Source organism: Kogia breviceps, chromosome 17 (assembly GCF_026419965.1).
Source record: "Kogia breviceps isolate mKogBre1 chromosome 17, mKogBre1 haplotype 1, whole genome shotgun sequence".
Lineage (NCBI taxonomy): Eukaryota > Metazoa > Chordata > Mammalia > Artiodactyla > Physeteridae > Kogia > Kogia breviceps.
Genome location: NC_081326.1, coordinates 59856495 through 59879330, shown reverse-complemented (window position 1 = coordinate 59879330; position 22836 = coordinate 59856495). Strand labels below are relative to the sequence as shown.

General features: G+C 37.4%; 1 protein-coding gene and 1 pseudogene across 5 annotated transcripts in view; both read right to left on the bottom strand.

Annotated features, from left to right (window-relative positions):
• Positions 1-22836, bottom strand: part of COL14A1 (collagen type XIV alpha 1 chain) — a 242324-nt gene that overhangs the window by 200706 nt on the left and 18782 nt on the right. For all 5 annotated transcript variants that reach the window (XM_067017540.1, XM_059043433.2, XM_059043430.2 and 2 more), the window contains 2 exons: positions 16171-16296; positions 5793-5909 (listed from right to left, as the gene is read on the bottom strand). In XM_067017540.1, coding sequence (XP_066873641.1) covers positions 5793-5909; positions 16171-16258 — 205 coding nt within the window. In that variant the 5' untranslated portion in view covers positions 16259-16296. The remainder of the gene's footprint in view (positions 1-5792; positions 5910-16170; positions 16297-22836) is intronic.
• LOC131743801 (protein limb expression 1 homolog pseudogene) lies at positions 19899-20922 on the bottom strand (annotated as a pseudogene).

The following is a 22836-nucleotide window of genomic DNA, read 5'->3' as shown; positions in this document are numbered from 1 at the left end:
ATAGGTTTTGGATTGTCGTGCTTTCATTGTCCTTTGTCTCTACGTATTTTTTGATTTCCTCTTTGGTTTCTTCAGTGATCTCTTGGTTATTTAGTAATGTATTGCTTAGCCTCCATGTGTTTGTGTTTTTTACTTTTTTTTCCCTGTAATTGGTTTCTAATCTCATAGCATTGTGGTCAGAAAAGATGCTTGGTATGATTTCAATTTTCTTAAATTTACTGAGGCTTGATTTGTGACCCAAGATGTGATCTATCTAGGAGAATGTTCCGAGTGCACTTGAGAAGACGTGTAATCTGCTGTTTTTGGATGGAATGTCCCATAAATATCAATTAAATCTATCTGGTCTATTGTGTCATTTAAACTTCTGTTTCCTTATTAATTTTCTGTTTGGATGATCTTTCCGTTGGTGTAAGTGCAGTGCTAAAGTCCCCCACTACATGTTGTTCTTGTCGATTTCCTCTTTTGTAGCTGTTAGCAGTTGCCTTAGGTATTGAGGTGCTCCTATGTTGGCTGCATATATATTTATAATTGTTATATCTTCTTCTTGGATTGATCCCTTGATCATTATGTAGTGTCCTTCCTTGTCTCTTGTAACATTCTTTATTTTAAAGTCTATTTTTTCTGATATGAGTACCGCTACCCCAGCTTTCTTCTGATCTCCTTTTGCATGTAGTATCTTTTTCCATCCCCTCACTTTCATTCTGTATGTGTCCCTAGGTCTGAAGTGGTCTCTTGTGGACAGCATATATATGGGTCTTGTTTTTGTATCCATTCAGCGAGCCTGTGTCTTTTGGTTGGAGCATTTAATTCATTCACGTTTAAGGAAATTATTGATATGTATGTTCCTATTACCATTTTCTTAATTATTATGGATTTGTTTTTGTAGGTCCTTTTCTTCTCTTGTGTTTCCCACTTAGAGAAGTTCCTTTAGCATTTGTTGTAGAGCTGGTTTGGTGGTGCTGAATTCTCTTAGCTTTTGCTTGCCTGTAAAGCTTTTGATTTCTCCATCAAATCTGAATGAGATCCTTGCTGGGTAGAGTAATCTTGGTTGTAGGTTCTTCCCTTTCATCACTTTAAATATGTCATGCCACTGTCTTCCAGCTTGTAGAGTTTCTGCTGAGAAATCAACTGTTAACATTATGGGAGTTCCCTTGTATGTTACTTGTCATTTTTCTCTTGGTGCTTTCAATAATTTTTCTGTGTCATTTTTTCCAATTTGATTACTATGTGTCTCGGTGTGTTTCTTCTTGGGTTTGTCCTATATGGGACTCTCTGCACTTCCTGGATTTGGGTGGCTACTTCCTTTCCCATGTTAGGGAAGTTTTCTACTACAATCTCTTCAAATATTTTCTCAGGTCCTTTCTCTCTCTCTTCTCCTTCTGGGACCCCTATAATGCAACTCTTGTTGTGTTTAGTGTTGTCCCAGAGGTCTCTTAGGCTGTCTTCATTTCTTTTCATTCTTTTTTCTTTTTTCTGTTCCATAGCAGTGAATTCCACCATTCTGTGTCCCCGGTCACTTATCCATTCTTCTGCCTCAGTTATTCTGCTATTGATTCCTTCTAGTGTATTTTTCATTTCAGTTATTGTATTGTTCATCTCTGTTTGTACTTTAATTCTTCTAGGTCTTTGTTAAACATTTCCTGCATCTTCTTGATCTTTGCCTCCATTCTTTTTCCAAGGTCCTGGATCATCATCACTCATTATTCTGAATTCTTTTTCTGGAAGGTTGCCTATCTCCACTTCATTTAGTTGTTTTTCTGGGATTTTATCTTGTTCCTTCATCTAGTATATAGCCCTCTGCTTTTTCATCTTGTCTATCTTCCTGTGAATGTGGTTTTTGTTCCACAGGCTGCAGGACTGTAGTCCTTCTTGCTTCTGCTGTCTGCCCTCTGGTGGATAAGGCTATCTAAAAGGCTTGAGCAGGTTTTCGATGGGTTATTTCAGAAAACAAACTATGTTTTAGAAGTCAAAGTTATTTAAAAACATTGGAATGAAAACCCTGAATGAGGCTTGAGAATAAATTATTGCTATCCAGAAGTGAGTCACTTCTGTGGGCCAACACAAGGAAAGTTGGCCTCTGGTGTCACTGAATCAGAAGTCACTCTAAGGAGCCTGTGCACAGTATGTGTTAAAAAAAGATGATTTCTTTTCCATGACCAAGCAAGAAGCTAGATGCTCCATCTGCTTGCTTTGTTATTTTAAATCCACTATTGAGAAAAATGTCCCCATTTAGAAATAAGAGAGCATCTGTTTGCCTCAGTAAATGAGTTGGGAAAAGGTCTCCAATAGAAAGGAGTCCAGCTCTATATAACCATCTTTATCACCAACAAAAAGAAAAAATACTATATTTTTATAAATATATATATTATACAAATAGGCTATTATTAGATATTTCACATACTATGGGAAAACGGATTTTACAGGAAGAAATGAGACCTGGGAAATATACTTCAAAGCATCTTTTTAACAATCATGGGTAAGATTTACTGAGCACATATGATTTGCCAATCACTGTTCTAAGTGCTTTATGTTTATTAATTCATCTAGTCCTCACAACCAGTGCTTCCCAAATTAATATGCATAGGAATATTTTAAAATTCAGATGCTGATTCAATAGGTAGTGTGCAGGTCCCAATATTCTACATCTGAAGCTGGTTCCCAGACCACATTTTGAGTTCCAAGCATCACAACAACTCCATGAGGTGGGTACTAATATTATTTGCACTTTTTACAGAAGAGGAAACTGAGGCACTAAGAGATTAAATAACTTGCCTGAATGAGTGACATTACTTTTAAGTCATAGAACCAGGTTTTCAACCCAGGAATCCAGCTGTTCACCCTATCTTTGTCTCCATGACATCCATGTAGCAATAGAAATTCCTTCGCAACTCTGTATTGGTGTTTTTGTTTGCTTGATTTGGTTTGGTTTGGTTTTGGCTATGTGGCTTGTGGGATTTTAGTTCCCTGACCAGGGATCGAACCTGGGGTCACAGCAGTGAGAGCACCAAGTCCTAACCACTGGACCGCCAGGGAATTCCCAACATGCTCTGTACTGTTTTTGTTGATTATATTTACAAAACAAAAACATAAAATGAGAAAGAAAAAATTCAACTGAAATTTAATTTTTTAAAATTTTACATAACTATTTTAACTTCATGATCAATAAGTTTGTTTAACTTTTGCTTTTCCCGCTTTAATGTATCATTTATTTTCACAGTGTCTACTAAGAGTTTATAATTTAATGTATCATTGCTGAATAATATTCTACCAAGTTAACTAGTTGTAATTTACTCAGCTGGTCAAAAATACTGGAGGCAATGTTTTTTTAACATCTTTAATGGAGTATAATTGCTTAACAATGGTGTGTTATTTTGTGCTTTATAACAAAGTGAATCAGTTATACATATACATATATCCCCATATCTCCGCCCTCTTGCATCTCCCTCCCACGCTCCCTATCCCACTCCTCTAGGTAGTCAAAAAGCACCAAGCTGACCTCCCTGTGCTATGTGGCTGCTTCCCACTAGCGATCTATTTTATGTTTGGTAGTGTATATATGTCCATGCCACTCTCCCACTTCGTCCCAGCTTACACTTCCCCCTCCCCATATCCTCAAGTCCATTCTCTATGTCTGCATCTTTATTCCTGTCCTCCCCCTAGGTTCCTCAGAACCGTTTTTTTTTTTTTTAGATTCCATATATATGTGTTAGCATATGGTATTTTTCTCTTTCTGACTTACTTCACTCTGTATGACAGTCTCTAGGTCCATCCACCTCACTACAAATAACTCAATTTCATTTCTTTTTATGTCTGAGTAATATTCCATTGTATGTATGTGCCACATCTTCTTTATCCATTCATCTGTCGATGGACACTTTGATTGCTTCCATGCCCTGGCTATTGTAAATAGAGCTGCAGTGAACATTGTGGTATGTGACTTTTTGAATTATGGTCTTCTCAAGATATATGTCCACTAGTGGGATGGCTGGGTCGTATAGTAGTTCTATATTTTGTTTTTTGAGGAATCTCCACACTGTTCTCCATAGTGGCTGTATCAATTTACATTCCCACGAAGAGTGTAAGAGGGTTCCCTTTTCTCCACACCCTCTCCAGCATTTACTCTTTGTAGATTTTTTGATGATGGCCATTCTGACCAGTGTGAGGCAATACCTCATTGTAGTTTTGATTTGCATTTCTCTAATGATTAGTGATGTTGAGCATCCTTTCATGTGTTTTTTGGCAGTCTGTATATCTTCTTTGGAGAAATGTCTATTTAGATCTTCTGCCCATATTTGGATTGGGCTGTTTGTGTTTTTGATATTGAGCTACATGGGCTGCTTATAAATTTTGGAGATTAATCCTTTGTCTGTTGCTTCATTTGCAAATATTTTCTCCCATTCTGAGGGGTGTCTCTTCGTCTTGTTTATGGTTTCCTTTGCTATGCAAAAGCTTTTCAGTTTCATTAGGTCACATTTGTTTATTTTTGTTTTTATTTCTATTTCTCTAAGAGGTAGGTCAAAAAGGATCTTGCTGTGATTTATGTCATAGAGTGTTCTGCCTATGTTTTCTTCCAACAGTTTTATAGTGTCTGGCCTTACATTTAGGTCTTTAATCCATTTTGAGTTTATTTTTGTGTATGGTGTTAGGGAGTGCTCTAATTTCATTCTTTTACATGTAGCTGTCCAGTTTTCCCAGTACCACTTATTGAAGAGGCTGCCTTTTCTCCATTGTATATTCTTGCCTCCTTTATCAAAGATAAGGTGATCATATGTGCGTGGGTTTATCTCTGGGCTTTCTATCCTATTCCATTGATCTATATTTCTGTTTTTGTGGCAGTACCATACTGTCCTGATTAATGTAGCTATGTAGTATAGTCTGAAGTCAGGGAGCCTGATTCCTCCAGCTCCCTTTTTCTTTCTCAAGATTGCTTTGGCTATTTGGGGTCTTTTGTGTTTTCATAAAAATTGTGAAATTTTTAATTCTAGTTCTGTAAAAAAAGAGCCAACAGTAGTTTGATAGGGATTGCATGGAATCTGTAGATTGCTTTGGGTAGTAGAGTATTTTCACTATGTTGATTCTTCCAATCCAATAACATGGTATATCTGACATCTGTTTGTATCACCTTTAGTTTCTTTAATCAATGTCTTATAATTTTTGCATATAGGTCTTTTGTGTCCTTAGGTAGGTTTATTCCTAGGTATTGTATTCTTTTTGTTACAGTGGTAAATGGGAGCGTTTCCTTAATTTCTCTTTCAGATATTTCATCATTAGTGAGTGTATAGGAATGCAAGATTTCTGCGCATTACTTTTGTATCCTGCTAGTTCACCAAATGCATTGATTAGCTATAGTAGTTTTCTGGTAGTGTCTTTAGGATCCTCTATGTATAGTATCATGTCATCTGCAAACAGTGACAGCTTTACTTCTTATTTCCCAATTTGTATTCCTTTTATTTCTTTTTCTTCTCTGATTGCTGTGGCTAGGCTAAAACTTTGGAGGTAATTTTTAATTGTCAATAGACCAAAAGAACTGATACGTGTTGAAACAGAGGTAGGGAGGATTCTTGATAGTCTGAAAATTTTGCCTGAGGAAAATTATGGCGAGTCCAATAGTTATTCTTTAAATTTGGGGAACATTATTTTCTTGAGTAGAGGGTAAGATTTCAAGCTCCAAAGCTTAAATAAAACCAAAATCGTTCAAATGAGCTTAAAGCAGCACTTAGCACAATACAGTTTTAGTTCCCTGTGTGCAAAAAATTGCTAATACTCTAAAAAATACAGCTGAGTGTTTTTACCTGCAGCTGGAGTCACAAGAAGTTTGTATCCACCAAATTTCCCTCTCGGAGCCTTCCATGAAATCTGGATACTATCATGAGATAATACATTATATCTTAACCTTGTGGGTGGAGGCACTGAAAAGGAAAAACAAACATTGTTTAAATGTTGAAACTTTTAAGCTTCCACTGTTAAGTTGAAAAGCCAAAGTAATGTATTCACTATATGCAAGACTTCATGTTCTTTCCACAACTGCATTAATGAATTGATCAGTTTGCAAAATAACACAAACCCAAAAGCATTTGTTTCTTACTCAGGAGATAAGCATTTGCCAAGCAGTACTGATCTTGTGACAAAGATTTATGACTTAGGGTTAGAATTTAATACCTTAGTCCAGCTTAATAATTGAAGCCAACCTTGTAAAATGTTTTTATTATGTTACAAGGATGAATTTTTCTACTTGGAATACGTAAGCTTTTGTAATCTACTCTAGTGGGATCTGTTTTATGCCTTTAGGTTTTTCACTTTATTAATTGAATACTTTTTATGATATGATAATTTAAGGTTATTACAGACATATTATAGTAATAAGATCTTCATTTAAAAACATTTTGAGAAAGATATTGTAAAGGACCAAAATAAAAAATAATAATAAAAGATAATTGCTTTATATTGGATTCATTCTTCATGTGTAGCTGATTTATACCTTTCAGAAAGACACACAGCACATGGTCATGAATCATCCCAGCATATTTAATCTTTCCCAATAGCTCGCAAAATAGGTTGGTCTATATTACTTTTTTTTTTTTTTTTTTTTTTTTTGCGATACGCGGGCCTCTCACCGCTGCGGCCTCTCCCACTGCGGGGCACAGGCTCCGGACGCGCAGGCCCAGCGGCCATGGCCCACGGGCCCAGCCGCTCCGCGGCACGTGGGATCCTCCTGGACCGGGGCACGAACCCGCGTCCCCCGCATCGGCAGGCGGACTCTCAACCACTGCGCCACCAGGGAAGCCCTATATTACTTTTTGTGTAAGTCATTCAAACTTCAAAACATATTTTTGGAACTCTACAGCAATGCTCCAGAATTTCTAAATAAATATTTTCTTAGAAGATTTTTACTATATAATATATAAATTAGTTTGCCACAGAAGAAAATTTAATGCTTAACAGAAAAGTTAGCACTTATTACCCACTTTTATGCCTGGCCTTTCTTTCCCACTTTAGGACACAGAGTCTGGGGAAGGAAACAAACATTCTTTTTAATAGGTATGTAGCATATTATGGGGTTTGGACATTAGTTTGAGTCCCAGTGCTGTCACTTATTAGATGAATAAGCTTGAGCAAGTGATTGTTTCTTCCAAAGCCTTATCTTTAGAAAAGGTGACAGCAATATTTTCTGCACAGGATAAGTGAAAATGTTAAAGAAGATAACGGATATAATGCATTATGATAGGTAGCCAATAAATGTTTGTTCCCCTCCTCTTTTACTTCCTCTAATGGATGATCTCAAAAGCTTATTTAATATTCACAAAAAATACATTGCTATCCCAATTTTATACATAAGGGATACAAGGAGAAGTTAAGAGATTCATCAAAGTTCACATACTGGTGCACGACAATCTCTGACCTCAAACAAAATGCTCTGTTTCTTCGGGAGAAGATTTACATTAAGAAGTCACCCTTCGGGCTTCCCTGGTGGCGCAGTGGTTGAGAATCCGCCTGCCGATGCAGGGGACACGGGTTCGTGCCCTGGTCCGGGAAGATCCCACATGCCGCGGAGCGACTGGGCCCGTGAGCCATGGCCGCTAGGCCTGCGCGTCCGGAGCCTGTGCTCCGCAACGGGAGAGGCCACAGCAGTGAGAGGCCCGCATACCAAAAAAAAAAAAAAAAAAAAAAAAAGAAGTCACCCTTCACTTAGCTAGAAGAATGAGTAATTTAACACTACAAACTCTCCGTTCATCTGAAATCAGCAAGAACTGAAGAACACAATCTTAAGAGTAGTATTCTCTCTCTACTTGCCCTTTACTACCTCTTAGTAGAGAATGCTAGTCACACAAAACAAAAACACAAGTTTCCCATTCTCAATCTGACATGAATGAAAGAGTCTACATTTCTCTGGCTTATGGGAAAATATGGATTCATCATAAGAACTGCTACGTTGAACTAGAAAAGGAAGTTGGCTAAACCTAACATTTGGATGAACAGAGAAACTATTACTGTTTGGCTTCGACTGGAACTTGGAGAGAAAAATCTATTTATAGATAGGTTCTTATTACTTATGGAAGAAAATTAAAAATAAAAGTTTTTAAATGTTAAACAACACATCCAGTTTCTGAGCCAAATCTTGCCAGTGGGCTGGTAGACATCCTTGGCCAAGCTTATCGCAAGGTCCTCATTTTTGCTCCTTTTTAAAAAAACTGAGTACACAGTATAAAGGTTACTAAAGGCCTGACAGAAGCTTCTGGTGTGTATTTTTAAGCATTTCTAATGATTTCTAGCTTTGTTTTCATTGAACTTAGTTTTTGAAATCTACTATTTGTATTACTGGGATCTGCATTTTTTTTTTTTTCTTTTTTTGGCCACAGTTCACAGCTTGTGGGATCTTCCCCAGCCAGGGACTGAACCCAGGCCACCACAGTGAAAGCCCAGAATCCTAACCAGTAGGTCACCAGGGAAGTCTGGGATCTGCACTTTTATTTTTACTTTTATTGCTAATTCTTATAAAGTACGTCAGGGGTTGGCAAACTACCACTCATGGGCCAAATCTTGCCCATTGCCTGCTTTTATAAATAAAGTTTTATTGGAACACAGCCATGCTGATTTGTTTACATATTGTCTGTGGCTTATTTCACACTGCAATGGTAAAGTTGAGTAGTTGTGATAGATACCATATATCCCACAATGCCTGGAATATTTATTATCTGACCTTTTGCAGAAAAGTATGCTAACCTCTGAAAAAAGTGCCCAATATATATAAAGTGTGCAAAGTGACATTACTAGATAAACATAGTAATCCTGAAAAAATGGCAGTGTTGGTGCTGAAAGAGTCATTCATCAGTAGAGCAAGGAAGTCTAAATGTGATAAAGTGTTTAAGGAGTGCTAATGTCTAATGTTTGGAATTTAAGGCTGTAGAAAAGTCAGATGCAAGAAACACCACACCCTTCAAAGTGAGGCTCACTTGTTTGGAAAGGAATGGAACTTGACTCTTTGCATGGTCAATAGTTTTAAAACACTCGGAGTTAATGACCATATTTCCAACTACTTCCTGCAACACATAGGGATCAGTTGGGAAGAAAAATTCTCTCTTGTTTTAAGCACTGGCTTTGTTATAATTTGTTACAGCAGCAATAGAGAACTAATACATTCAGTATTAAAAGGTATACAGGAAACTAACTCTCTCCTCCTAATCAACCTAATGCACTTAACCTCTTAGTCTCTCCATGTAATTCTTAACTCTCCCTCTACAGAGAATGTGAACCTCCATTGGCCCAAATAACTGTTTATATCTGGATTATTCCAGTATTTTCTTTTCCAGACAAGTTATTAAGTGAATTGGAACACACAGAATGTAATGGTGTGTTGGCTGTAGGGAAAATATATGTACAGCATGACAGAATGGTGGCACCAATAGTGTCTCAGAACTTCACAGTAAATCTATACTTGGTTCCAGCAGTGTTTGTTTTGGATGGTTACAAAAAGGAACCACTAAAGATAAAGTAACTGTCACTTAAAAACTTCAAAGCATACACATTTGAGACTTTGCATAGGGGCTAGATTTCACTTTATAAAGACCTCTGTGTTAACACATTTACCCATATTTTTTTGCTGTTATTAGTAGTCAAATATATTTGGAAGTTTGAGAATATTTTCTTTACTGCTGTTTCCACCATCTTTTTGTAATAGATCATGAGATTATAACATTTTAGATTCTAAGCAAGATAAAAAGAACTCTCTAGCATATCCCAGAGTAAATTTCCCTCAAATTTTAATTTCTCCTATTTCTAAAACAATACTTTTAATACGTTTACCAATACATTTAATTAAAAAATGACTGAGATAAAAAGTTAAGGTCTTCTGTTATTTGTTTGTGGTTTTTAAGACCACTTGGAAATATAATACAAATACTTCTCTGCTGTTTAAAGGTTTTTTGCTTAATAAATATAATAGTTTATTCCACCAGTATAGCACCCTAAACTATGTTTTGAAGGGGAAAGCATTCTCAGTGCCCATACCGCTCCATTTCTATCAGTCAGAGATTTTTGGCTGCAAATAAAAGAAACTTTCTCTGGTCAATTTAAGTAAAAAATGTATTTACTGGTAGATAATGAAGTAGGTCATATAATTATAGTAAAAGTTAAATAAGCTTGAAAGTATAGGAATCTAGGAACACTCTGGATACAGTTTCTAGGAACACCATTTTTTCTTAGGGCATGTCTTTGGAATGAAATGACTGGAGCTATTTTCCATCCTTCCATCACTGAACACAAGTTTCAGATTCTTGGGAGAGTTGGCCTGACTAGTTTGAGTCATTTTCTCACCCCTTAGCCCAGAGAGGAAGTCTGGTGGATACAGCAGCCAAGGCTCCGTGTGGTGGGGGAGGGAGTGTTGTTCCTTGGAAGAAAACCAAGAGACTGTTAGAGAAGCAAGAGGCAGACTTCCCTGGTGGGGCAGTGGTTAAGAATCTGCCTGCCAATGCAGGGGACAGGGGTTCAAGCTCTGATCCGGGAGATGCCACATGCCACAGAGCAACTAAGCCCGTGCACCACAACTACTGAGCTGGTGCTCTAGAGCCCATGAGCCACAACTACTGAAGCCCACGTGCCTAGGGCCCATGCTCTGCAACAAGAGAAGCCACCAGAATGAGAAGCCCACACACTGCAACGAAGAGTAGCCCCTGCTCGCCACAACTACAGAAAGCCTGCACGCAACAAAGACACAATTCAGCCAATTAATTAATTAATTAATTAATTAAAAGAAAAGTGAGAAGGAAGGTGATTGTGAGTAGGGAAGAACAGAAGATCTTCATTTCAGTGTTCCTTTATAAAAAGTAGTGTTTCAAGAAATTAATGAGAGTATTCCATTAGAAAGATTTCAGATGAGCTGAGTTGAAGTGAAGTGAGAGAAAGGAAGGAAGGAAGAGAGGGCAGAAAATTAGTCCTTTAATAATATTCATATTATGAAATAAAATTTCTTAAGTACCTGATAACAGTGAGTCTTTGACAGAAGACATAAACATTCTTTTTCTGCCTACAAGATTTGATTTCTATGAGAATGATTGCAGTGAAACTCTCTGAGTTTTTTTAACTTAATTTTATTTTTTAACATATTTATTGCAGTATAATTGCTTTACAATGGTGTGTTAGTTTCTGCTGTAAAACAACGTGAATCAGCTATATATATACATACAGCCCCATATCTCTTCCCTCTTCCGTCTCCCTCCCACCCTGCCTAGACCACCTCTCTAGGTGGACACAAAGCACCAAGCTGATCTCCCTGTGCTATGCGGCTGCTTCCCACTAGTGATCTATTTTACATTTGGTAGTGTATATATGTCCATGCCACTCTCTCACTTCGTCCCAGCTTACACTTCCCCCTCCCCATATCCTCAAGTCCATTCTCTATGTCTGCGTCTTTATTCCTGTCCTGCCCCTAGGTTCCTCAAAACCATTTTTTTTTTTTGGTTCCATATATATGTGTTAGCATATGGTATTTGTTTTTCTCTTTCTGACTTACTTCACTCTGTATGACAGTCTCTAGGTCTATCCACCTCACTACAAATAACTCAATTTTGTTTCTTTTTATGGCTGAGTAATATTCCATTGTATATATGTGTCACATATTCTTTATCCATTCATTTGTTGATGGACACTTAGATTGCTTCCATGTCCTGGCTATTGTAAATAGAGCTGCAGTGAACATTGTGGTATGTGACTCTTTTTGAATTATGGTCTTCTCAAGATATATGTCCACAAGTGGGATGGCTGTGTCATATAGTAGTTCTATTTTTTGTTTTTTGAGGAACCTCCACACTGTTCTCCATAGTGCCTGTATCAATTTACATTCCTCCCAACATGGCAAGAGGGTTCCCCTTTCTCCACACCCTCTCCAGCATTTATTGTTTGTAGATTTTTATTTATTTATTTATTTTTGCAGTACATGGGCCTCTCACTATTGTGGCCTCTCCCGTTGCGGAGCACAGGCTCCGGACACGCAGGCTCAGCGGCCATGTCTCAAGGGCCCAGCCGCTCCGTGACACGTGGGATCTTCCTGGAATGGGGCACGAACCTGTGTCCCCCGCATCGGCAGGTGGGCTCCCAACCACTGCGCCACCAGGGAAGCCCTGTTTTTACATATTTTGATGATGGCCATTCTGACCAGTGTGAGGTGATATCTCATTGCAGTTTTGATTTGCATTTCTCTAATAATTATTGATGTTGAGCATGTTTTCATGTGTTTGTTGGCAATCTGTATATCTTCTTTGGAGAAACGTCTATTTAGGTATTCTGCCCATTTTTGGATTGGGTTGTTTGTTTTTCTGATATTGAGCTTCATTAGCTGCTTGTAAATTTTGGAGATTAATCCTTTGTCGGTTGCTTCATTTCCAAATATTTTCTCCCATTCTGAGGGGTGTCTTTTCATCTTCTTTATGGTTTCCTTTGTTGTACAAAAGCTTTCAAGTTTCATTAGGTCCCATTTGTTTATTTTTGTTTTTATTTCTATTTCTCTAAGAGGTAGGTCAAAAAGGATCTTGCTGTGATTTATGTCATAGAGTGTTCTCCCTATGTTTTCTTCCAACAGTTTTATAGTGTCTGGCCTTACATTTAGGTCTTTAATCCATTTTGAGTTTATTTTTGTGTATGGTGTTAGGGAGTGCTCTAATTTCATTCTTTTACATGTAGCTGTCCAGTTTTCCCAGCATCACTTATTGAAGAGACTATCTTTTCTCCATTGTGTATCCTTGCCTCCTTTGTCATAGATTAGTTGACCATAGGTGCGTGGGTTTATCTCTGGGCTTTCTATCTTGTTCCATTGATCTATATTTCTGTTTTTGTGGCAGTACCATACTGTCCTGATTAATGTAGCTATGTAGTATAGTCTGAAGTCAGGGAGCCTGATTCCTTCAGCTCCCTTTTTCTTTCTCAAGATTGCTTTGGCTATTTGGGGTCTTTTGTGTTTTCATACAAACTGTGAATATTTTTGTTCTAGTTCTGTGAAAAATGCCATTGGTAGTTTGATAGGGATTGCATGGAATCTGTAGATTGCTTTGGGTAGTATAGTCATTTTCACAATGTTGATTCTTCCAATCCAAGAACATGGTATATCTCTCCATCTGTTTGTATCATCTTTAATTTCTTTCATCAGTGTCTTATAGTTTTCTGCATACAGGTCTTTTGTCTCCATTTGTAGGTTTATTCCTAGGTATTTTATTCTTTTTGTTGCAATGGTAAACGGGAGTGTTTCCTTAATTTCTCTTTCAGATTTTTCATCATTAGTGTATAGCAATGCAAGAGATTTCTGTGCATTACTTTTGTATCCTGCTACTTTACCAAATTCATTGATTAGATCTAGTAGTTTTCTGATGCAACTTTAGGATTCTGTATATATAGTATCATGTTATCTGCAAACAGTGACAGTTTTACTTCTTCTTTTCCAATTTGGATTCCTTTTACATCTTTTTTTCCTCTGATTGCTGTGGCTAAAGCTTCCAAAACTATGTTGAATAATAGTGGTGAGAGTGGACAACCTTGTCTTGCTCCTGATCTTAGTGGATATGGTTTCAGTTTTTCACCATTGAGAACGATGTTGGCTGTGTGTTTGTCATATATGGCCCTTATTATGTTGAGCTAAGTTCCCTCTATGTACACTTTCTGGAGGGTTTTTATCATAAATGGGTGTTGAATTTTGTCAAAAACTTTTTCTGCATCTATTGAGATGATCTTATGGTTTTTATCCTTCAGTTTGTTAGTATGGTGTATCACATTGATCGATTTGCATATACTGAAGACTCCTTGCATTCCTGGGATAAACCCCACTTGATCATGGTGTATGATCCTTTTCATGTGCTGTTGGATTCTGCTTGCTAGTATTTTGTTGAGGATTTCTGCATCTATGTTCATCAGTGATATTGGCCTGTACTTTTCTTTTTTGGTGGCATCTTTGTCTGGTTTTGGTATCAGGGTAATGGTGGCCTCGTGGAATGAGTTTGGGAGTGTTCCTCCCTCTGCTATATTTTGGAAGAGTTTGAGAAGAAGAGGTGTTAGCTCTTCTCTAAATGTTTTATAGAATTCGCCTGTGAAGCCATCTGGTCCTGGGATTTGTTTGTTGGAAGATTTTTTTTTCTTTTTTTTGCATTACGCGGGCCTCTCACTGTTGTGGCCTCTCCCGTTGCGGAGCACAGGCTCTGGACATGCAGGCTCAGTGGCCATGGCTCACGGGCCCAGCCGCTCCACGACATGTGGGATCCTCCTGGACTGGGGCACGAACCCGTGTCCCCTGCATCGGCAGGCAGGCTCTCAACCACTGCGCCACCAGGGAAGCCCCTGTTGGAAGATTTTTAATCACGGTCTCAATTTCAGTGCTTGTGATTGGTCTGTTTATATTTTCTATTTCTTCCTGGTTCAGTCTCAGAAGGTTGTGCTTTTCTAAGAATTTGTCCATTTCTTCCAGTCTGTCCATTTTATTGGCATATAGTTGCTTGTAGTAATCTCTCATGATCCTTTAAATTCTTGACTTTAAAGACAATCTTCCCTCTCAGAAAATACAGCACAGCAAAATAAAAATACCCCTGTACTTTCAGTAACAAGGCTAACCCTGCAGTCGAAGAAGATAACAACTGGACCCTCCTTGGTCTTCTTGCGAAATCTCCATTTGGGATGTTTATATATTCACAAATGTTGTAATTGGCTGTAACCCACATAGGAAGCCTGACTTCACTACACAAAAGATGAGGTTGTTGGCTCGCTCTGGGTTCTTGATGTGTGCCAGAAATCAAGCTTTACTCTTAATTTTTGTCTTTAAAGATTTTAACTGACACAAATTAACTTTTGAGTCAAGTTCATACAAGCATTTATATTTATTAGAGTTAAGTATATTTATTGAAGCGCCTCCTTTGTGCTTGCAAAAAGAAAAATCATGGTTCTGGTATTAAATATACACACATTTTTGTTCCATGAGATAAGAACAATTATTTCTTCACTGCACTTACAGTGTTTCTGTCAATCTTGCTGCCTTTGCATTGGCACAAGTCCCAGTGCCTTCCATACAGGGAAAAAGGAGCTAACCTGTGACCTCACGACTGTTTCTTTCTTAAGTAACAGATCTTCTCTTCAATGTTCTTCCCCTAAAGGCAAAAACCTAAAGGAAATATAAACTTTGTGTCTAACCAAGATTTTCTTTTAACGATTATAGAATATTTATGCATATCTAGGCAACAGATGAGGTCCATTGATAAAAGAAAATGGTGGTATTGTTTTTTGCTAGTCGTTGTAATGGGACTGTAGTCATATAAACCATTTGTAAATTGTTTTAAAAAAAAAAGTTGAATACTGATGGATTTGGTTGTTGCCTTTGCTACATACTTTATTTCCTCGAGTAGTTCAGTTGAAGCTAATGCCACTATGGGTTCTAAAGCACCGTCCGTGTTGTCTGAGCATGATCTGTGGTATCTGGGCATGGTCAATGTTATCCTCATTACTTCTCCTGGAGGTTCAGAAGGTTGGCCTATTGACTGAAAAGATGTTGTGGGCTATAAACTCAGACCACATTTAAAGAACAAAAGCCTGGGTAGAAGATGCTACAAAGATTTCTAATCTTTAACCTAGAAGTCCTGAATGTTGTTAACTTCTTTGCCCTCCTTACAATGTCAAGACACCTGGGGTGCAGATAGAATCAGTTAGCCCTTAGAACTGACCAGACTGAAGTCTCCATTCTGCTTCTTACACTTTTCCACTTGATGCTTCCCAGGATGCCCACTTCCTGTCACCCAGGTATGAAGTGGCAGAAATAGTTTGTTGACAGTCTTTTTAAGAAACGAGGCATGATTGAGATACATATATACACACCTTATAGCCCCTTATTAACAGAATTGATTTTGCAAATTTGACTTTGCTGATTAAATTTGTATGACATATTCAGAAGCACATTAAAAATGAGCTGTTTAACCAACTGCCACAAAATTAATATGCTCAGTCACTGGTGAGGTCGTAACCTTCATCAAAGTTGTGGCACATTTCTACAATGTAAACAGTAAAACTAAGTAAAAGCCAACATATGACCCTGCCTAAAATCACAGCTGAACCAGTGAAGCACTCTTAAGGTAAATAAAATAAAAAATGATAATCAGAACCAAAATGGCCAGACTCCAAGACCCTAATGATTATATTCAACTTTTCCATTACCTTGACCCTGGACATTGGTGCAAAAATAAGCAATTGCCAAAAAAGCTGGAAACAGCCAATGCTGCATCTTGCACTGAAAAATCTTCATTTTATTTCCTGCTTTTCACATGGGATGTAACAGCAGTCCTAGAAACAGAGAACACAGAGATATTTTGAGAAGACTTAAATTATATGCAGTCGTCTAAGACAAACAAGCCAACATGTATTAGTATTGTCAGGAAGTAACTCATTCCTTAGGGCATTGTATATTTCACTCTAAAATGTACACTGATAAAAGAAAGATTTTGGAGAAGATCCTGTAAATGAAGAGAATTAGTAGAAATATTTGGGCAAGAAGTTCAGAAGGTACTCTGTGACTCTTTTGTAAGGCAAAAATAGCACAATGAATTTCCCAGATGGATATAAATTCCAAAAGTTGGCCTGAAAGGAGCATTATAATCAGACAGTTACAACTCTCTTGTCAGTCATAAGTATAGATATACAGGATGATTCTTCTAGTGATCAAGGAGCATTTGAAAAACCACTTTGTGCAATTATTAAATCACCAATGAGCTTTCACTTCATTGGGCTGAATAACCCTTAATCTTTTCATCTTTTCTTATAATTTTTTTCTCCATATGTGTGAATCTAAAACTCTTCCAAGATCATCCTTTTCATTAGAATATCAATAAAAGAAAAGCTCCAAGAAAAGGTGAGAGAAATGAAAAGGGGGGAAATTAAGGAAGGAAAAGAAGGAAGGAGGGAGGGTAGGAAGGAGGGAGGGAAAGGAGGGGGGAAAAGTGTGAATGTTTGGGGTTAATCTAAAAGGCCAGTCTACAAGTGCTTGACTACAATTCTGTTGCAAGCCATTACAGAGGAGAAATTCTGAGTCCTTACCTCAGAAATTGACATCTCAAAAGTTTTCTTCTATCCAGGGCATTTTTTCAAGTAGGTATGGTTATAATATTGATTTACAGATAAGGAAAATGAGGCACAGAGAGTTTCCCCAAGTCACATAGATAGCGAGTTCAGGATCCAGGATTTCAGCCCACAGAGACAATCAGACATGCTAGAAGAATCTTAGGAAAACGCTTCTAAAGTATCACACTTCATATCACTTTCTTTTCATTTAAAATATCTTTTCTCACTCTGATTACAAAAATAATGAGTTTAATCATAGAAAATTAGAAAATACAAGAAAGTACAGCAAAGAGTATGTGCAAATATTTGCTGATGACATAAATGTGCTGTTACAATATGCATGGCAATATCACAACTTATTTATTATCTAGCTTTATTTGTAAATTTAGATTGTTTCTAAATTTCCCTAATACATGTAACACTGAAATGACAATCCTTATTCACATCTCTTTGAATACATGACTATTGATTTTTTGGCTAAATTCCCAATCGTAGAACTGTTGGGTAAAACAAGATGTGTTTTTTAAAGGTTTTTAAAACATAGGTACATAATGCCTTATACTAATTTCCACTACTATCAGCATCTTATATGAGTACCAAATCACATCACTTCCATCATCACAGGGGTTCACTGCTTTCAACATATCCTGATTTGATAGGTAAAATGTGATTATCACAATATCATCTTAATTTGTTTTTTTTATAATCAGTAAAATATAACATTTTGTGTTTGTTAGCTACTTATATTTTTTATAAAATACCTGTTCATATATTTCACCCATTTTCTCATTGATTTGTAAGAATTCTTTATATATTATTAATTTTATCATATATACTGCAGCATTTTTCAAGTTTGTTTGTTTTTGTTTGTTTGTTTGCAGTACGCGGGCCTCTCACTGTTGTGGCCTCTCCCGTTGTGGAGCACAGGCTCCGGACGCACAGGCTCAGCGGCCATGGCTCACGGGCCCAGCCGCTCCACAGCACGTGAGATCTTCCTGGACCGGGGCACGAACCCGTGTCCCTTGCATTGGCAGGCGGATTCTCAACCACTGCGGCACCAGGGAAGCCCTCAAGTTTGTTTCTGACCTTTCAATTTTGTTTTACTGGGTCAAGATTCTTTTTTTTTAATCAAGGCATCTTATTTGATCTTTTTCTTTATGGTTTCTGATTCAGTGTCATGGGTAAAATCGTTTTTTCCATCTCAAGGTATATTTCTAGTTATCTTAATTTTTTAATTCCAATCGTGAATGGAAACCTGGATTATTTTTTAATATAGAAAAGATAGTGATTTTTATCTATTTATTTTATAGTAGGCCACCATTCTGAACTCTTTATATTTTTTCAATTTAATCTCTTGCATTTTCCAGGTTGACAATTGCAGCCACCGTGTGTGTGTGTGTGTGTGTGTGTGTGTGTGTGTGTGTGAGTGTGTGTGTGTTTAATTATATAGGCCAGGAGTTTTAAAACCATTATTTTACAAGGAATGCCTGAAATATTTCATCATTAAGTATATTGTTAGTAGTTAGATTGAGATATATTGTCTCTTTCTGTTAAAAATAAATTCTTGACTTTTTACTGGGCATGTTTTTTCAACCAGGAATGAATGCTGAATCTTGCCTTTTTGCTGTTTCCTCTATGGAGATGTTCATGTTTTTCATCTATACCTCTTAGTGTAATTCATTACTTTGGTAGTGTCTAGTATTAATCTATCCTTGAAACACAGAAATAAATCCTGCCTGTTCATGGAAATTACTGTGGGGTTTTTTTTAAAACTTTAATGTAATTATAATGGTTTTAGTTTTCAGCCAAGCCATTTTCAAATAGATGACAGAGTCATATTATTTCTCTCAAGAAGATTCTGTAACATTTGAGCTATTGGTTGCTTATGGTCTAATTAAACTCTTCAGACTGAAAGGATGGAAGCAGAATTGTTTGAAATAACAAAGACAGTAATAGAGCAAAAGAGTCCTTCTCTCTAACTCCTAAGGAACTAACCAAATGCAAGCACACTTTGTTAAATGCTAATGATTTTTCAAATGTTTTAAACTTTAAAATACCTACGATTTTCTCTGTTATAGATATATGTCTGTGGTGGCAGAAAATAAAAGTAAATGAATTCAAGTTATCTATTTGCAAATTAAAAATGAATATAATTGATTGCAGGACTCAAAAATTGGATATTAATTCTTCTTGAGAAATAAGAGTGAGTACTATTCTAGGTGACATTTATCCCCAAATGGAAGAGTATGAGTTTTAAAAAATTATTATTACAGTGATATTGTATTCCACATTAAGTTAATCTAGTATTTTCATACTATTACCTCTTCAAGAACTTTGATAGATCCAGATAAAACCCCTTCTGTAGCTTTGGATTATATCTAGAGGAGCTACTTTTTAGTTTCCAAAGCTTGCGAGGAGACTCTGACCCTTGCATGTTTTTTAAAACATCAATATTGCTTAATTAATCCAAGTATTTTAAAAATTGCTATCATGTTACTTTTTCCCAATCCTGGCTGCTGTTCTTTTGAGAGATGCTACACTGGCATATTCTTTGAAACAACATGTGTAATCTAGTGAAGCACATGTCAGCCAGGCTTTTAGGCTGGAGCCAGTCTTGGGAAATATTTTTCAGACAATCCTGCTTCCATCCTTCCAGTTTGAAGAGTTTAATTAGAAAACTGCACTGAGTGAGTCCTGGGTCCTATAAGAGTGCGTCCTACTATTCTCAGATTCTGTGAATAAAATGAGTAGGAGGATTAGTACCGCCTTCAGGTAGCAGCTATAGATGCTAAAACCTCTGATGACCTACTTCAGTGAGCTTCCACATCTTAGAGTCTGGTCTCTGCCATCCTTGGGGGCACCTGGGGCCTGGCCTTGCTAGCAATACCACACAGGGCTCTGAGGCTCAGCCGATCATCTCTGGGTGAGGAAGTGTGAAGGCCACTGTGGATCTCAGTCAAGGCTAAGATAGTGATTTCTTTCTTTTCTATGTAAAATCATAGTTATCCTGCTTTCTTGGCTTCCTCTAACTCCCCCAAGCCCGTTCATCGCTCTTGAGAGAGGCTTCCTTTTTCGAGGATCCTCGCTCCTTCATCATCCAGTCCAGCACCATGTGGCTGTTCATCTTTTCATCCAGGGAATACTGGAAAGAGTAGATGACTTCCTGTCAGGAATGCTTTGTTTCACAAAGGGCTTTTTGGCTTCCTTTCCAGTGCAATAGTTGGGAAACGGTCATCAGCTCTTGAAATAAACATGGTTGTCCCAGTGTTTAACTAACATGGAGTCATAGGCTTTGATGCAGATGCTGGAGTCATCAGCGCATCTAGTGTGCCTCTGATGCCGCCACTGTTTCCTGAATACTTTCCATAATGAATTCTTTGGTGTGACCCTTCTAAAGGGCAGCTCACTGAAGAAGGAGTTGACTGGGACAACTTCAGCGGCATCCCATCAGGCCTCAGCTCCACCTAAGCAGCACTGAAAATTGCCACAACAGTGTCCCCCTGGGAGGGTCACATAACTCACAAAGGAAGGTCTAGGGGATGCCATGGACCTGTAGACCACTGCGGCTTCACTTGGGAGCGCAACCCTTTGCTGCTGCTTGCTTTTCCAAAGTTCCTGTAACACTGAGACAACATTGGAGTCTTCAGAGATGAAAGCCAGATCTCTCTGAGGCAAGAGCCGAGCAATGTAGTGTCTGAGGGATTCCAAGGTTATGTCCACCTTCCGTCTGCCACGTAAGCCTTCTGCAGAGCGCCCCCAGGCTTGAATTCTCGCAGTCCTGGACTGAGTCTGTGCAGCTCATTGACGCATTGGATTACCAAAGAATCCCTTTAACATCTGCCAATCAGACATTTTGCAGAGTCGAAAGACTCCTCAGGGCACCCTCCTCCCCGGCTAACTGATCTTTGCTGTATCTGCATATTATTGTTTTTATATCATGTCGACTTCGTATAGCTACTTTTTTGGATCTATGTTAATAACCAAAATTGACTAAGAGTTTTCTTTTCTTAAAAGGTCTGGTGTCAAGATTATTCTAGCTTCATAAATAAAAGTTAGAAAGGTTTCCATTTTTTCATTGTGCCGTAATAGTTTAAGTAGCATGAGAATGATCTACTCTGTGAAAGCCTATGAATGGTTTGAGTGAGAAAATCATATGGGCCTATTCCCTTTCTGAAGCTAATTCCTACACAACTTAAAAAAATATATTTTGTCTTGTTTATAAATCTACTTAGCTTTTTTACTTCTTGGTTCTAGTTTGGATATTTTCCCATAAAGTTATTCTTTTAATTTTGACTTTCAAATTGATTAGCACACAGTTGTGTGATCTCTCAAATTACAACCTATCTTTTCTTGTTATAGCGCCATTATCAGTATTAAAGTGATGTGTTTCTGACTTTCTCTTTTCTCTCCAAAATAGATAAGCTATATATATTTGTCCAGATTGTAATTTTTTTGAGAATAGGTTTTTTTATTTGCCAATCTTATTTTTTAATTTCTAATTTATTTAGTTCGGTATTTATCTTTGCTTTTCTGCTTTTTAAAAAAAATATTTTTTAAATTAATTTATTTATTTTGGCTGCGTCGAGTCTTTGTTGTGGCACGCGGGATCATTTAATTGCGACACGCGGGCTCATAGTTGCAGCATGTGGACTCTTAGTTGCGTCATGCATGTGGGATCTAGTTCCCAAATGAGGGATGGAACTCGGGCCCTGCATTGGGAGTAAAGTCTTACCCACTGGACTACCAGAGAAGTCCTGCTCTTATGTTTTTAATTTTTGTTGTTCTTTTTGTTTATTTAATCCTTAATTAATGTAATATTCTTTATTTGAGGCCATAATTTTTCTCTGAATATGCTTTGGCAGCAACATACAAACTTTAATTTCCTTTTTAACCCAAGAGTTGTTTCAGTGAATGTAGCAAAGCATAATTCTATGAATCTTCAAAACAATATGATTCAATATGATTCATGCACTTAAACTTATTCTTGTTTTATTCCAGAGTGATACAGTATATCCAGAGGAATAAATTAATTATATTCCTTCAAGCAATCATTCATAAAAAAAATTTTTGGCAACCACTTTTTATAATATCCAGCCACAGTCTAGTGTGCAATTCTTTTGTATTGCCAATTAAAGGAAGATCCACATGCTTTGATAATCATAGAAATAATCAAGTTAAGATCCTATAAAAAAAATTAAAGAATGTATTCATTTGTATTTAGGGATCCAAGAAACATCTCAATACTTCCAAAATGCTAATTACTGAAGAATATTTTCTTAAATTAAGACTTTCACATACTGGAAACCCCTTAAAATTCAATGGAATAGGCCACACATTGAGTGACTATTTTACATGTAATATATATGGCATTTTAGTCTGGATGAATTTATTATTAATTTATTACAGATTAATAAACCAACTATTTGTCAGAGCACAGAAGAAATGGGACAAATGGAGAGTGAAATTAGATAAAATACAGGGGGAAAGGCCCTGAGGTGAGGCATCTAGAGAACCCTAACCCCACCCAGGCAAGTAGAACAAGATCAGGTGGGTTATCCAGAGGAAAGTGAATCACTCTTTTGCTCTTTTGTATACAGAAGGCTTGAATACAGGGGATTTGAAAAGATAGGGGAGTAGGCATCAGCCCTGTCATGATCAAGACACCCAAAGAAAACCACAGAAGTAGAATCACTCTCTCAACTCAAACGAAATATTCTTTCGAAAATTTTGTTCCCCAAACATAACCACAGGTTTCACCCAGAACAG